This window comes from Panthera tigris, chromosome B3 (genome assembly GCF_018350195.1).
Source record: "Panthera tigris isolate Pti1 chromosome B3, P.tigris_Pti1_mat1.1, whole genome shotgun sequence".
NCBI lineage: Eukaryota > Metazoa > Chordata > Mammalia > Carnivora > Felidae > Panthera > Panthera tigris.
Genome location: NC_056665.1, coordinates 145,702,899 through 145,719,934, shown reverse-complemented (window position 1 = coordinate 145,719,934; position 17,036 = coordinate 145,702,899). Strand labels below are relative to the sequence as shown.

Sequence of the window (17,036 nt, the reverse complement as noted above, 5' to 3'; positions counted from 1 at the left end):
CCCTGTGTCATGTGGCTGAGCGTGGGAGATGTCCCCTAGCTGCAGAGGCCTCTAATCCTTTGGTGTCACACGCGTTGGCCTGCAGGATGGGCAGCATTTCCCTGCTTGTTCGTGGCTTCCTGAGCACTCCCTCTGTGGCTGCGGCAGCGGGGTTTCTAGGTCTAGCACACAATCCAGACCTCTGCCTGGCTGTTGTCACGGGGTGACAGGGCAGAAGTCCCAGCCCCAGTGTCTGCAGAGCAGAGAGTGTGGGACTTCCTGGGACATCTGAGCCTTGCTGGGAGATGCAGGGCAGGGTGCCCGCAGGCCTGGCTACGGCCACCTTCGGGGTGGGCTCTCTAGGCTGCCATTCTGGGGGTGGGCAGCACACAGGGGGCCAGAGGTGTGAGTGCCTCCTGTAGACCAGGTGGCTCAGAGGCTCTGGGCCGCATAGGGCATGGCCCGGGACGTGGCCCGTACCCTCCGGAAGCCCACAGTCCTGTGGGGAGATGGACGCACTAGCCAGTGGTCACTGTGCAGGTGTAGCTCCTGTGAACGGGCTGGCCCAGAGCGTGCAGAGGGCCGAGGGGAGAGCTGTAGTTCGGAGGTGAGCTGTGCTCTCTCTGGCCGCCATGTGGCAGTGGTCTGGAACGTGCTTAGAGAGTGCCGGTGGCCGTGGTCCACCTGCCGCGGCTCCGGGTCGAGGCCGCAACCCCGTTGGCACGGCAGAGGGAGAGGCCCCGATCGTGGCTGCCTCGCGCTGTGAATGCTGGTCCCCCTGGATCCTGGCTCCAGAGACGCCCCCTGCAGGGAAGGTCTGTCGGTGTGGATCTTTTTTGCCAGGTTTTGACTAATCAGGCTGGTTGTTTTTCTAGGTGCCGGCAAAACCCCGACCCTGGGCGGCGGCTTCCACGTGAACCTGGGGAAGGAGTCGAGAGCACAGACCCTGCAGAACGGTATTTCCTGTGGCGGGGGGGGGCTCTGGAGGAGGGAAGGTGTCGGGGGTGGATGGAGGTGGGGTGGAGGGCAAGAGCGGGCGGCCTGCGGTGGCCCCTGGCTAGCACCTTCAGCACCGTGCTGAATAGGAGTGTCTTTTTCCTGATTCCAGGGGAAAGTGTCCAGTCTCGCAGCGCTGAGGGTGCTTTGAGCTGAGGTCAGCTCAGGCAGGGACACATTCTGCCAGCACTTCTCAGACATGTGCTTGAGGACACTCTCGGGAGTGATCGTGTGTCCCCTTGCTCTGTGGTCTTAAAGGCATACCTCAGAGACACTTCAGGGTCTGCTCCAGACCGCCACAATACAGTGAACATCACAACTCTTTGTAACGGGTTTCCCAGCGCACGTAGAAATTACATCTGCACATTATTCTAGTCTCGGTCTCAAGGATACACTAGCATTAGGTCTAAAAAGTCAGTGTTTATACCCCAATTTAAAAATACTCTGTTGCTAAAAAAGTGCTAACCGTCATCTGAGCTCTCAGTCAGTCATCTTTTTGCTGGTGGAGGGCCTGCCTCGATGGTACTGGCTGCTGACCGGGTAGGCGGTGGGTGGAGGCTGGGGAGGCCGTGGGGACTTCGGAAAGCAAGACGACAACGAAGTCTGCCGCAGGGATGGACTCTCGGTCGTGAGCAACTTCTCTGCAGCCTGCGATGCTCTCTGATAGCATTTGACCCACAGTAGAACTTCTTTGAAAATGGGAGCCCAGCCTCTCAAACGCTGCAGCCGCGATATCCGCAAGTTGATGTGATCGTCTGCGTCCTCTGTTGTGTCAACGATCTTCACGTCATCTCCGCCAGCAATGGATTCCATGTCAAGAGTCCACGTTCTTTGCTCGCCCGTCAGAAGCAACGCCTCATCCTTTCTAGTTCGATCATGAGATTGTAGCGTCTCCAGGCCTCCTTTCCAGTTCTGGTTGTCTTGCTGTGCCCACCACGTCTGCAGTGACTTCCTCCCCTGGAGTTTGGAACCCCTCACGGTCACTCACGAGGGCTGGAATCAACTTCCTCCAGACCCCTGTTGGTATTCTGAGCCCTTCCCATGAGCCGCATGAGCCATTAATGTTCTGGGTTTTTTAAATGTTTACTTAGAGAGTGTGAGTAGGGGAGGAGCAGAGAGACAGGGGGACAGAGGATCTGAAGCGGGCTCTGCGCTGACAGCAGTGAGTCCGACGTGGGGCTCGAACTCACGAACCACGAGATCATGACCTTGGCCGAAATCAGGCGCTCAACCAACTGAGCCACCCAGGTGCCCCAAACCATGAATATTTTTAATAGCATCCAGAGTGGTGAATACTTTCCAGAAGGTTTTCAATGTACTTTCCCCAGATCTGTCAAGAGGAATCACCGTCTATGGCAGTTACAGCCTTCCAACATGCATTTCTCTTTTTTTTTTTTTAATTTTTTTTAATGTTTATTTATTTTTGAGAGAGAGAGATACAATGTGCAAGCAGGGGAGGGGCAGAGAGAGAGGGAGACACAGAATCCGAGGCAGGCTCCAGGCTCCGAGCTGTCGGCACAGAGCCCGACGCGGGGCTCGAACCCACGGACTGCGAGATCATGACCTGAGCCGAAGTCGGACACTTAACGGACCGAGCCACCCAGGCCCTGACATGCATTTCTTAAGTAACAAGACTCGAAAGTCAAAGCGCCTCCTCGATCCACGGGCTGCAGGACGGATGCTGTGCTATCAGTGATGGACACAACGTTGCTCTCTCTGTCCGTCTCCATCAGAGCTCTCAGGCGCCCGGGTGCTTTGTCCACGGGCAGTAACGTTTTGGAAGAAATCTCTTTCTGAGCAGCAGGTCTCCACAGCGGGCTTCAGATCTTCAATAAACCGTGTTGTGAACAGACGTGCTGCCGTCCGGGCTTCGTGTGCCGTTGATAGGGCGCAGGCAGAACACAGGGTAACTTCAAGGGCCCCAGGGTTTCCAGGACGCTACGCGAACCCTGGCCTCCGCTTCAAGTCCGCGGCTGCCTTGACCCCAGCAGGACGGTCAGCCTGTCCTCTGAAGCCCTGAGGCCAGGCGTTGACCTTGCTTCCGAGCTGTGGAAGTCCTCGATGGCGTCCGCTCCCTAGAGAAGGCTGTTTCGTCTACACTGACGGTCTGTTGCTTAGCGGGGCCACCTTCGTTCACGATCCTCGCTCGGGCTCCGGACAGCTTGCCGCGGCTTCTGCATCGTCAGCGCTCGCGGCCTCACCTCGCGCTTGTGTGTTAGGACACGGCTTCTTTGCTTAAGCCTCCCGAACCCGCCTCTGCCAACCTCAGACGTTTCCGCTGCAGCCTTCTCCCCTCTCGGCCGTCAGGGAACGGAAGAGTCCGGGCCCTGCTCCGGATCAGGCTTCGGCTTCAGGGATCACCGTTGGGGCTGGTTTGAGCTTCTACGTAGACCACTCAAACTTTCTCCGCCTCGGCAGTGAGGCTGCCTCCCTTTCTTATCACACGTGTGCTCACTGGAGGGGAACTTTTAATTTCCTTCAAGAACTTTCCCGCTGCGCTCGCAGCTCGGCTCGCGGTTTGACGCAAGAGGCCAAGCTTTCGGCCCGTCTCGGCTTCCGACGTGCCCTCCTCGCTCAGCGGCCTCATTTCTAGCTTTGACGGTGAGAGACACACGACTCTTTTACCTGCACACTTAGAGGCCACCGTAGGGTTAGTAGTCGGCCTGATGTCAATACTGTTGTGTCTCAGGGGCCAGGGAAGCCCGAGCAGCGGGAGGGAGACGGGGGAGCGGCCGGTGGGGGGAGTGTCGGTGCGCACACGACGTTTATCAAGGCCGCCGTCTTACACGGGTGGGGTTCATGGAGGCCCGAAACGGTTACAACGGTAACATTGAAGATCGCCGGCCACAGATCACCGTAACAGATAAAACAATCGTGAAAAAGCTTGAAGTATCGGGAGAATCACCAAAATGTGACACAGAGACACCAAGTGAGCGGATGCTGCTGGAGACACGGCACAGTCTTGCCGGGGGCCTTCTGTTCGTAAACACCGCGTCTGCGAAGTGCCGACAAGGCGTGCCCATGCCCGTGCCGGGAGGGCAGGCTGCACGGCGTGGGGGGTCCCAGCTGCAGCCCGCCGTCTGCTGCGCCGCATCACACTCAAGGACCCATGTCCCCTGTGGGTGGGTGTGGCCAGCATCACACGTGCCACCGTCGCCATCACCGGCCGCGGCGCCCGACCACCAGGAGGGCGGTTCGTGGGCTTGGAATGATTGTGTCACGGGATGCTCTTACGTTTCTTTCGTGCTTTTTTCTCCGATGCCATGGGTTTATTATTAGCATCGTTAGTTTTTATTAGAGGTCATACCGTGCGTAGGACCTGTCCCTTGACTCGGTCGGTGGCCACTTGTCCTGTGGTCGGGACAGCACCAGGGGCTCCTTTCACAACGGAGGGTCAGGCCACCACCTGGTGCTGGCCCAGCTCCGCCCCTTCACTGTGGCCGGTGCCGTCACGTGGTGGTGTTCTGTGCGCCGACTTCAAGGTGGACCCGAGTGAAGGGAGGCGGTCACACAGACTTGTGCTTGCAGCAAAATCGGAAACTAGCAGGACAGAAGTAATCCATCTTATTGAAGATAGTTACCCTTGGTTAAGTAAGAAATCAGCACAACTTGCAGAACCCTCAGAGCGGGGCCACAGCGAGGTCTGAGGCCAAGGCATTTGGGGGAGCGCTGGGCGGCCCTAGGGGCCGGGCCTTTCCTCGGGGCTCTTGCCTGCGGAAAGCAGCCTGCGCCGGGCGCCTGCACAGGGCCCGCCGACCCTCCGCCCACCTGGGCAGGTGTCCCCTCCCGCCACCGTCGGCATCCGGGCTTTGCTCGGGCGGGGGCTGTGGGGGACAGGGAGGCCGGCGGGCCCAGCCCCCGGTTCTGCTGCTTTTGCTTGGCCCTTGGGGCCTGGCCGTGAGGCTGCACTGGGTTGACCTCCTGTCCTCGGAGATCTTTCTTTGCTCTCTGCCCTGGTGAGTTTATGACAATTTTTTTTCCTCCCGTCCTTTTCCGTAGCTCCTGGGGGAGGCGGAAAGGGCAGACCCCAGCAGGCTTTCCGGACGTTGTCTGAGAGGTGCGGCCGGTACACTTCTGATGTGCTGGGGCTGCCCCCGCCTCGCGCTTCATGGTCCGTATTTCACTTTCGAAATTCCCGTTACCGCTGCCTGCTGCTTCCCGCGTGGCTTATCTGTCTGCTCCTTCTCGTGTCCCTCACCTCCCCCGGCCCTGGTTTGGAAGTGCTGTGCCGACCCCTCCGTCCTGGTGCCCTGGGGCGTGTGCGACCGTCCCCCACCCAGCCGTGGGTCTGGGTGCAGTCTGGGCGTGTGGCTTCAGCCCCCACGGTGGTTGCCGATCCGTTTGCCCTGATGAGAAAACAGGAAAATTGGAAAATGGGCTGAGACGGCTCCCAGCAGCGCCCTGCTCGTTCTTTACGCTCACGTAGTTTGCCGGCTCCTGGCACCCCTCCTGGGTGGCCCTTGTGCCCACACCTTTCCAGGGTCCGTCTCTGGTTTTGTTGGGAACGCACCCAGGTTGTGCTTAGCAGGTTAGCCACCTCCTCTGGGCTGTGTTGGGGGCTGAGCAGGACGCAGGGATGTGATGTCACCAGCATGGGAAGGTTGCTGCCAGTCTGAGTTTTGATCTCTCTCGTCATCTCTCCTAACCGGCCCCTTGTGGGTTTTCCCTCCGTCTCTGGACTTCGGAGGCACCACCGGGCTGGAGCGTTTTTCGTTGACTTGAGAGCCCTTTTATTTGGGAGCTGTTTCTATTCTACTCTTTTTGTGTGTGTTTTTCTTGGTGTAACATATGCATAGTCAGGTGCATAAAACGTACTGACCTTACGTGAACTGCTTTGTAAACTTACACAGATCAGGTGTGCCTCACGGATCAAGGTAGAACATGCTTCTTTTTAAAAGAAAAGTTTTTTTTTTTTTAATGTTTATTTTTGAGAGAGAGAGAAGGAGCATGAGCAGGGGAGGGGCAGAGAGAGAGAGAGACAGAATCAGAAGCAGGCTCCAGGCTCCGAGCTGTCAGCACAGAGCCCGACACAGGGCTCGAACCCACAAATCATGTCAGCACAGAGCCCGACACAGGGCTCGAACCCACAAATCATGAGATCACGACCTGAGCCGAAATCAAGAGTCGGACACTCAACCAGCTGAGCCACCCGAGCGCCCTGAACATACTTGAACCCCAGAAAGCTCCTTGCTGTCTGTTGGATTTATGTGTTTCTCTGCTGCAGATGATTGGGATCCTGGAAAACACCCTTTCTTGTGCACATCAGTGCTTTGTTTTGGGCCGTTGGGACTTCGCTGTATGAATACAGCACAGTTTGTTCACCCACTTTTCCTGTCGGTGGGTGTTTGGGGTTTCCTTTCTGGCTGCTGTACGTGAGCTGCCGGGCACCTCCTTGCACTCCGTCCTCTGGTCGACGCCCCTTGGGGGTGTGCTTGTGAGTGGGGTTTCTGGGGCCGCAGGCGTGCGCTCACGATCGGTAGATGCGCCGGAGGCTTTCCAGCATGGTTGTGCCGCGTCACCCTCCCGGCTGCAACCACGCGGGAGCACAGGGGCCGTGTCCGCACTCGGTGCCGCTGCTTTGCTGACTCCGGTCTTTCTGCTGGGTGTGTGCTTTCGTTTGCTGTGCCTGGTGAGTGGCTGTGTGGAACACCTTCGTGTGTGCTTTTTGGCCATTCAGAGATCCCTCTTTTGTGAGGTTTTTTAAAAAACCTGAGTTATCATTTTGTTACTGCTTTGTAGATGTTTTGATACGTTCTGCATTTGAGCCCTTGGTTGGAGGTGCACATTCTGAATCCTTTTCCCCGCTGGTGACTTGTCTTTTCACTTAAGTCTCAACATTGTTTCTGGATGAATAGAAATTTCTTAATGAAGTCCCAACATGTTGCCTTTTTTACGGTTGGGGGTTTTGTGACTGAAGACATTCTTGTCTACCCTGAGATCTGCAGACACTCTCTTGTGTTTTCACCTAGAAGCTTTGTTGTTTTGTATTTCACAGGTAGGTTTGGGATTTCCCTCGGATCAATTTTGTATCTATGGTGTGAGGTAGGGGTTGAGGCTTACATTTTTCAATGTGGACGTATAATTGTCCCATTCGCCAATAAGACCGTCCTTTCTGAAACCAGGGTGCCGAACTGGTCCATTCATCACAAGTCAAGTGACTGTGTAGGGATAAGTCCATTCGAAACTCCCGTGCTGGTGCCACACTGTCTTGACAGCCGTGGTGTCCTTGTAGAAGTCCCACGGTGTAGCTTTCCGGCACTGCCTCTCTTCAGGATGGTCTCAGCCCTTCTAGCTCCTTTGTGTGGCAGAGTAAATGTTAGAATCGGCTTGTCGGTTTCCACAGGAAAACTTGCCCAGACTGTGGTTGGGATTACCTGGATGCTGTAGATCAGTTACTCATGAAATCTGGTCATGCATAGCTGCTTCTTGGTTAACAGTCGTGTGATGTGTGATAGTCATTTGCTACTTCTCTCTTCCCCATCTGTACGCCATCGTTTGTTTCCAGGGCTTTGTTACCCATTATTGCCGTGTGGCCGCTCTCCCTGGGGTGATGTTGGGCAGAGTGGTGACCGTGCATGTTCCTGTCTGTCTCCTGACCTTGGTGTGATGGTGACCACCAGCTTGTTGTCAGGAAGAATCACGTTAGCATTTTGTCACATGCTCCTTTGCATTTGTTGCAATGATTATATGTGTTTTCTATTTGTTTTGTTAACGTGATGAAGTACACTGAGTTTGTGAGGTTAAACGCACCTTGCCCCTCTGACCAAGACCCTGCAGGATCGCACTGCATTGTTCCTTGCTCTCTGCAAAGGCTCCTGTGTGACCTACCAGTGTCTTCTTAAGCATGTGGGAATGGGAAGTCCTCTGGGCCTTGACCTTTCTTTGTGAGAGGTTTTAATTATGCTTAAAGATTAAAGATGCATCTTCTTGATTGGGACTACTTTTCGTAGGGTTTTAGTGGGACCAGTTATCTTCCTGCTCTTTCTTGTCGGTTTTGGTAAGATGTCCATGGGGCGCCTGGGTGGCTCAGTCGGTTGAGCGTCCGACTTCGGCTCAGGTCACGATCTCGCGGTATGTGAGTTCGAGCCCCGCGTCGGGCTCTGTGCTGACGGCTCGGAGCCTGGAGCCCGTTTCGGATTCTGTGTCTCCCTCTCTCTCTGACCCTCCCCCGTTCATGCTCTGTCTCTCTCTGTCTCAAAAATAAATAAATGTTAAAAAAACATTAAAAAAAAAAAAAAAAAAAAAGATGTCCTTCTCGACTTGTCTTCGAGTAACTCAGACTCAGACTGTCCTGAGACTCATTTGCAACACCCTCCCCCTGTGCCCCTGGGTCTCCTGATTTGGGAGGACGGCCTGTCTTCATTCCTGGCCTTGGTCATCTGGGCTTTCTCCCTTTTTTCTTAACCGCATTCATCTCTCCAGAGCCTCGGTGTGGGGTCATCTGTCCTGTTTGTGTGTCTCTTGCTTGATCGGAGCCTTCTCTCCATTGTCTCCTCCCTTTTACATCTTCTGTTCAGTCCCTTGTTCCTTTTTAGTTTTGTGACTTGGGAGCTGTGGCCACTGTTTCAGGCTTTTCTTTTTCTTTTTCTTTTTGGATATTTGTAATTACAGCTGTTCATTGCTGCAAGCTTTGTTCCATCTAGAACCCGCGAATTTAGAGACTGCTATTTCTCCTTTCTGTTCTGGTTTTTTTTTTTAGTTTTTTTTAATGTTTATTGGTTTTTTTGCAAGAGGCAGAGAGCAGGAGTGGGGGAGGCGGGGAGAAAAGGGGACAGAGGATCCGAAGCAGGCTCTGCACTGACAGCAGCGAGCTTGATGTGGGGCTTGAACTCACAAAATCTGAGATCATGACCTGAGCCAAAGGCAGATGCTTAACTGACTGAGCCACCCAGACATCCCGTGAGGTTTATTTCTTTTTATTTTTAGAGAGAGAGAGAGCACAAGTACAAGCAGGGGAGGGGCAGAGAGAGAGGCTGAGAGAGAATTCCAAAGCAGGCTCCACACTGTCAGCACAGAGCCTGACGCGGGGCTCGAACTCACGAACCGTGAGATCATGACCTGAGCCGAAATCAAGAGTCAGATGCTTAGCTGACTGAGCCACCCAGGTGCCCCCTCTGGGTTTTTTTTGTTTTTTTTTTTAATTCTTTTTAAATGACCTCTGGTCTCCCAGCAGAGTTGCAGAGACAGCCCCGAGTGTGCCCGCATGGCTGCCCTAATTCGGACATCTTGCTTGGCCTGGCTGTGGGGCTGGCCCTTGTCCCTGGTCTTCTCCTCTGTGTGACCATTTCTCCCAGCTAGACGCACCTGGAGAGTGCTGGCCTGTTGTAGAAGCCGCCGGGGTTGGAGCTGGCTGTGGGTTTGGGGTGACTCTGCAGAGGCGGCCCCCCTGTCCTTGCCCCACACCAGGTGTACCTGGCCTCCCGTGACTGGGCGCTGGCCATCTGGGCCCCGAGGCTGCCAGGTTCCTCCCTCTCCTGTCCTGTGCTCCGTAGAGATCAGTCCCGAGGGCCACGCAGCGCCTGGCGGGGCTGCAGGGAGATGACATCCCGCTGCCCCCGCAACACTTGCTGTCCGCTGGCCTCCTGCACCGCCCGCCGGGCCCCTCCCTCAGCTGTGTGCCTGCCGGACTGCTGTCCTCCTGGTGGGGTCCGTTGTCCTCGTGCCGCGTCCTTGTTCTTCCTGATGATCCCTCCCGCAGGAGTCCACCCCCTGTCTGGAGGGAGAGGCCTCTCGAGCCAGCTGCGAGCGCCCTCCCCACCCCGACCCCGCCGGCGGCCGCTCTTCCTCCACTCCCGAGCTCACTGTCGAGGTCTTTATCTGCGTCCACACGGCTCCCAGTTAATTTTGAGTTTGAAAAAAAGTTTAGTGATCGGTTTTTAATTTCCCAGGGCTGTGTCTTTCTTTTAATCTTTTAACTTTTGTAGGGAGCGTGTGCGCGTGCACGTGGGGAAGGGGCGGAGGGAGGGAGGGAGAATCCCAAGCAGGCTCCGTGCTGTCGGTGCTGAGCCTGACGAGGGGCTCGATCCCACAGCTCCGGGATCATGACCTGAGCCGAAATCAAGGGTCAGATGCTCAACTCTCTGCGCTCCACTGGGAGGACCGAGATCTTTGTAATATTGGAGGAGGCCGTGGGCTTCACAGGCCTTCTTCCGTTACCGGTCGGCTTGTGGAGCTTGGGGTTTCTTCTCCCTTTTGTTGCCGTTTTCCACAGAGGTCAGTGATCGCTAGGGTCCGCTCTAGCCCACACACACAAGTCTGAGGCTGAGCCCTTCGCCTCTGTGGCCGCGCAGGCCTCTGGCAGCCCCCGGCAGCCCGGATCCGGTCACAGGAGTCGGTGTGACCCCCGTCCGCGCGGCACCGGCCTGACCTTGGGGCCCGGCTGGCATCGTGGAAGTCCTCCTGGCCTTGGGGGTTGGGAGGTGGAGGCACCCTGTGGATGGAAGGTGTGCGGATTCTTGAGCCGTTCGGAGTCAGACCCTTCCTCCTGCACGTTCTCCGGGGCGCTGGCCCTGCCCCGGCCCTGCCCTGTGTTCGTGTTCCTGCCCTCCTGGCCGTTGGCGTGGGCCGGGAAGGATGCCGTCCCGCCCCCGGCTTGAATGGAAACGCGGGCCTTGTCTCACAAAATGCCAAAATTTTGAAGGCACCTGTGTGCTAGTGTGTTTCCTTTTTTAAAAAATTTTTATTTGGGGAGAGGGCGGAGAGAGAGAGAGACAGAGAAGGTGAGAGAGAGAATCCCCACAAGGGGCTTGATCCCGTGGCCCTGGGACCATGACCTGAGCCGAAGTCCGACGCTCACCTGACCGAGCCCCCCGGGCGCCCCAGGTGTGTTTACTTTTAGCATTCGTTTATTGGGAGGAAGCCTAAAGGGAAGAAGCTGTGGTTCGTTGATCAGGAATCGGTTGTACGCAAGTTTATGCTTACCGGCATCGTTGTGTCTTTGTGCTTGTGTCCCTGCGTCATGTGACTTCTCAGTCTGCCGTGGTGCTGGCTGACCTCGCATGAATTAAAAACTCATTGCGGGGTGGGGGGGGTGGTGGGGTGAGTGGGGAGTGACTGCTAATGAGGACAGGGTTTCTTTTAGGATGATGAATTGTGAATATGCCAGAACCGTCGAATCATACTTCGGTGAGAAGATATTACAGTGTGTGAATTATGTGCAATGAAGCTGCGATAAGATAACGTATCACAGTAGTTCTGTGCCCCCAAGCCGGCAGGGAGTCCCCTCCTGCCCGCTCTGTTCTGAGAGCACACCCCCCCCACCCCTGCCAAGCCCCACAGAGCCGGCAGGTGGGGCCCCTGCTGCTCTGTGTTGTCCCAGCGGCTCTCCTCGCCTCCGGGCTTGCTGGGCTGAGCGCGAGCCTGCCGATGGGGGGTGGCGCTAGGCCCTGCTGCCCTTCTGTCCAGTCAGGGCCATGGCCCTGGGGACAGTGGCCCTGATCCCGTGTCGGTTCAGCCGGAATGGTAGGGCTCCAGGCAGGGCGGGGGTGTGCCACCGGGAGGGCGTGCTGACCGTCGGGTCCCCCTGCTGCCAGATCACATGCCGGATGCCAGCTTCTCGGGGCGCCGGCTCCCCGGGTGCCTGCCTGTGGCTGGCGGTCGCCGTCAGCAGCATGCCTAGGGTGGGCGGGCCGGACCGTGAGCCACACAGCCCTCGCCTTCCCCTTGCCAGACGGGGGGGGGGGGGGGGGGGGTCAGCACTTAGCTGTTCGTGGGTGAAGCACAAGTCCCTGGCTTCTCTCCTTGGCCCAGCTCAGGGTGGCCTTTGCCAGAAGAGTGGGTCTGGGGAGCCAGCGGGTGTTAGGTGGAGTGGGGAGTCTGTGTGGCGGCCGGGGTGGGTGGACAGCCCGCCACACTGCAGCTCTTGCTGTGTCCCTGCCACGGGCTCCGGCCACACGGCCCGCGGTGACTTCTCCTGTGCCATCACGGCACGTCTGCGTCCTCTCCCGCTGCTGCTATAGCTCATGGGACGTGCTCGTCCAGGAAGAGGGGTGTGTGTGGACTGTGTCCCAGACTGGCCGACGTCCCGGCCATCCCGTCACCTGGCAGCCCCCGGCCTCCCCAAATCTGCCTGCTGCTCCCGCCCTTGCACGATGGCACACGGCAGGCCGGGGCAGCGACTGTTGGTGGACAGGCTGGCGGGGAGGCCAGCTGGCCCTGCTGGGGAGGCCGGGCAGGCACGAGCCAGCCTCCTGGCTGTCAGAGCAGGAGGCCAGTCCGGGGAACTTAGCTGTGGGACAGGGGTGTTCCCGTGGGGGCCCACGGCCAGCGGGCAGTCTCGTCTGTCCCTGTCAGGAAGCCGTGTCTGTGTGGAGCATGTCCCAGGGAGCAGCCCCAGGCTGGCCAGCCCACAAGCCCTTTGCTGCCACCCTGAGCACAGGGGCCTCGGGAGGAGCAACTGCTCAGGCCGCAGACCCTTGCTCTCCAAGCGCAGAGTGGTGACAGTCCTAGGGACCCTGGGAGAGTGGTGACAGTCCTAGGGACCCTGGGAGAGCGGTGACAGTCCTAGGGACACTGGGAGAGAAGTGACAGTCCTAGGGACACTGGGAGAGCGGTGACAGTCCTAGGGACCCGGGAGAGAGGTGACAGTCCTAGGAACACTGGGACAGCGGTGACAGTCCTAGGGACACTGGGACAGCGGTGACAGTCCTAGGGACCCTGGGAGAGAGGTGACAGTCCTAGGGACACTGGGAGAGCGGTGACAGTCCTAGGGACCCGGGAGAGAGGTGACAGTCCTAGGGACCCTGGGAGAGCGGTGACAGTCCTAGGGACCCTGGGAGAGCGGTGACAGTCCTAGGGACCCTGGGAGAGCGGTGACAGTCCTAGGGACCCGGGAGAGAGGTGACAGTCCTAGGGACCCGGGAGAGCGGTGACAGTCCTAGGGACCCTGGGAGAGCGGTGACAGTCCTAGGGACCCGGGAGAGAGGTGACAGTCCTAGGGACCCTGGGAGAGCGGTGACAGTCCTAGGGACCCTGGGAGAGCGGTGACAGTCCTAGGGACCCGGGAGAGCGGTGACAGTCCTAGGGACCCTGGGAGAGCGGTGACAGTCCTAGGGACCCGGGAGAGCGGTGACAGTCCTAGGGACCCTGGGAGAGCGGTGACAGTCCTAGGGACACTGGGACAGTGGTGACAGTCCTAGGGACCCAGGAGAGAGGTGACAGTCCTAGGGACCCGGGAGAGCGGTGACAGTCCTAGGGACCCTGGGAGAGCGGTGACAGTCCTAGGGACCCTGGGAGAGCGGTGACAGTCCTAGGGACCTTGGGAGAGCAGTGACAGTACTAGGGAGACTGGGAGAGAGGTGACAGTCCTAGGGACCCGGGAGAGAGGTGACAGTCCTAGGGACCCGGGAGTGCGGTGACAGTCCTAGGATCCTGGGAGAGCGGTGACAGTCCTAGGGACCTGGGAGTGCGGTGACAGTCCTAGGAACCCTGGGAGAGTGGTGACAGTCCTAGGGATCCTGGGAGAGCGGTGACAGTTCTAGGGACACTGGGAGAGCGGTGACAGTCCTAGGGACCCGGGAGAGAGGTGACAGTCCTAGGGACCCGGGAGAGAGGTGACAGTCCTAGGGACACTGGGAGAGTGGTGACAGTCCTAGGGACACTGGGAGAGAGGTGACAGTCCTAGGGACCTTGGGAGAGCAGTGACAGTACTAGGGAGACTGGGAGAGAGGTGACAGTCCTAGGGACCTTGGGAGAGCGGTGACAGCCCTAGGGACCCGGGAGAGAGGTGACAGCCCTAGGGACCCGGGAGAGAGGTGACAGTCCTAGGGACCCTGGGAGAGCGGTGACAGCCCTAGGGACCCGGGAGTGCGGTGACAGTCCTAGGGACCCGGGAGAGCGGTGACAGCCCTAGGGACCCGGGAGAGAGGTGACAGCCCTAGGGACCCGGGAGAGAGGTGACAGCCCTAGGGACCCGGGAGAGAGGTGACAGTCCTAGGGACACTGGGAGAGTGGTGACAGCCCTAGGGACCCGGGAGAGAGGTGACAGTCCTAGGGACCCTGGGAGAGCGGTGACAGCCCTAGGGACCCAGGAGTGCGGTGACAGTCCTAGGGACCCGGGAGAGCGGTGACAGCCCTAGGGACCCGGGAGAGAGGTGACAGCCCTAGGGACCCGGGAGAGAGGTGACAGCCCTAGGGACCCGGGAGAGAGGTGACAGTCCTAGGGACCCGGGAGAGAGGTGACAGCCCTAGGGACCCGGGAGAGAGGTGACAGCCCTAGGGACCCGGGAGAGAGGTGACAGCCCTAGGGACCCGGGAGAGAGGTGACAGCCCTAGGGACCCGGGAGAGAGGTGACAGTCCTAGGGACACTGGGAGAGTGGTGACAGTCCTAGGGACACTGGGAGAGAGAGGACAGTCCTAGGGACCTTGGGAGAGCAGTGACAGTACTAGGGAGACTGGGAGAGAGGTGACAGTCCTAGGGACCTTGGGAGAGTGGTGACAGTCCTAGGGACCTTGGGAGAGCGGTGACAGCCCTAGGGACCCGGGAGAGCGGTGACAGTCCTAGGGACCCTGGGAGAGCGGTGACAGTCCTAGGGACCCGGGAGAGAGGTGACAGTCCTAGGGACACTGGGAGAGTGGTGACAGTCCTAGGGACACTGGGAGAGAGAGGACAGTCCTAGGGACCTTGGGAGAGCGGTGACAGTACTAGGGAGACTGAGAGAGAGGTGACAGTCCTAGGGACCTTGGGAGAGCGGTGACAGTCCTAGGGACCCTGGGAGAGCGGTGACAGTCCTAGGGACACTGGGAGAGAGGTGACAGTCCTAGGGACCTTGGGAGAGCGGTGACAGTACTAGGGAGACTGGGAGAGAGGTGACAGTCCTAGGGACCTTGGGAGAGCGGTGACAGTCCTAGGGACCCTGGGAGAGCGGTGACAGTCCTAGGGACCCGGGAGAGAGGTGACAGTCCTAGGGACACTGGGAGAGTGGTGACAGTCCTAGGGACACTGGGAGAGAGAGGACAGTCCTAGGGACCTTGGGAGAGCGGTGACAGTACTAGGGAGACTGGGAGAGAGGTGACAGTCCTAGGGACCTTGGGAGAGTGGTGACAGTCCTAGGGACCCTGGGAGAGCGGTGACAGCCCTAGGGACCCGGGAGGGTGGTGAACAGTTCTAGGGACCCTGGGACAGTGGTGACAGCCCTAGGGACCCGGGAGTGCGGTGACAGCCCTAGGGACCCGGGAGAGCGGTGACAGTCCTAGGGACCCGGGAGAGAGGTGACAGTCCTAGGGACCCGGGAGAGCGGTGACAGTTCTAGGGACCCTGGGACAGTGGTGACAGCCCTAGGGACCCGGGAGTGCGGTGACAGCCCTAGGGACCCGGGAGAGCGGTGACAGTCCTAGGGACCCGGGAGAGAGGTGACAGTCCTAGGGACCCGGGAGAACGGTGACAGTCCTAGGGACCCTGGGACAGTGGTGACGGTCCTAGGGACCCGGGAGAGTGGTGAACAGTCCTAGGGACCCTGGGACAGTGGTGACAGTCCTGGGGACCCAGGAGAGCGGTGACAGTCCTAGGGACACTGGGAGAGCGGTGACAGCCCTAGGGACCCTGGGAGAGAGGTGACAATCCTAGGGACCTGGGAGAGTGGTGAACAGTCCTAGGGACCCTGGGACAGTGGTGACAGTCCTGGGGACCCGGGAGAGCGGTGACAGTCCTAGGGACCCTGGGAGCGCGGTGACAGTCCTAGGGACCCTGGGGACTTCACACCCGCGCCCACATGTAAAGCTTGGAACCCGCAAAAAGCGAACTTAAAAACGTGGAAGGGAAAGGGTCGGTCTGTCCTGACCTTGGGAATCCGTGGTAACGTCTCTGTTGTACCCTAGGGAGGCGTCAGATCCATCACCTGGGGAACCAGCTGCAGCTGAACCAGCACTGCCTGGACACAGCCTTCAACTTCTTCAAGATGGCCGTGAGCAAGCACCTGACCCGCGGCCGGAAAATGGCCCACGTGATCGCGGCCTGCCTCTACCTGGTGTGCCGGACGGAAGGCACCCCGCGTATCCTTTGGTTTGGGGGCCTCTCGGAGGAACCCCGTCTCGGCGCTCTCTGGGTTGGCCTCCCTCCGTTGGGCTCAGCGGTTGCAGTTTCCTGGCGCATTTCGTGGAGGCACCCTAGTGGGTGAGCGCAGGCCTTCCTGGATCGAGGTGGCCTTCCGCCACTTGGGAGGGTAGGCGCCCGGCCCGTTGGCCCCCGGGGAGGACAGAGCGCACTCCGCCGTCAGGCCGGTGATCCGCCCCCTCGGGGAGGACGGCGGCGTGTTCTGTTACTGCACTGAGACCGACCCTGCAGACGCTCCTGCGTGCCCGGAACTCAGTGCGTCGCACCCCCTGGAAAGCCCTCCCGGGGCCGCTCGCCCCCACCCTGGCTGTCCGCCCTCCCTGCCTGCCTGTGTGTCTTTTCCACCATCACTCGGCTCCCTCGGCCCGTCCCGCGTGGGACCCCCGCTCCTGGTCCCGTGTCCTTGTTTCGAGATAGCACGTCCCCCAGCGGCTTCCTGCAGGTGGTCTCCCTTCTGCCTGTCCTCTCGGGGACGGCCCGGCGGGCTGCGGGTTGCACATCGGTCTCTGGAATGTGGACGGTGGTGCCCACCGCGCTCGGGCGCCCTGACCCTTGGCCCCGTGCGTGAGGCCGGTGTGCGGTCCCCTGGAGGGCTTAGCACCTCCTCATCGTTCTCTCTGAGCCGCGGACCCGGAGCCCCTGCCGCTCGCGGTTCCTTCCTTGGCGTCACCCTCGTTCCGGGGGTGGCCCACCGCCTGCTTTCCGGCGTTCTCTTCCTTCGTTCCCGCTCACTTACCTTCCGCTTTCCCACCGGGCTCCTCTCGTGGCACGTGTGTGTGTCCCCACTGGATTCCTGTCCGTCACAGCTGCCCTCACGGGCGGGGGGCCCCAGCCACGGCTCCCGTGAAGCAAGCATGGGCTGCTGGAAGGGTCGTGGCGTGCGTGGCTGGGCCTGTTGGCCGCCGCTCCGATCGGGCAACCCTCAGCACCGGAGTCTTTCACTGAAACGTCCTAAGGTCTTGGAAGGTTCTCATTCCAGCATACCACGTCGAAAGCACACGCATGCTCTGA

The 17,036-nt window shown here is 59.1% G+C and overlaps 1 protein-coding gene across 1 annotated transcript in view; it reads left to right on the top strand.

The window, feature by feature from the left end:
* BRF1 (BRF1 RNA polymerase III transcription initiation factor subunit) overlaps window positions 1–17,036 on the top strand; it is a 60,644-nt gene that overhangs the window by 6,436 nt on the left and 37,172 nt on the right. Inside the window, exons 2-3 of the mRNA XM_042990738.1 lie at window positions 855–935; window positions 15,791–15,964. Of these exons, the coding sequence (XP_042846672.1) occupies window positions 855–935; window positions 15,791–15,964 (255 nt within the window). The remainder of the gene's footprint in view (window positions 1–854; window positions 936–15,790; window positions 15,965–17,036) is intronic.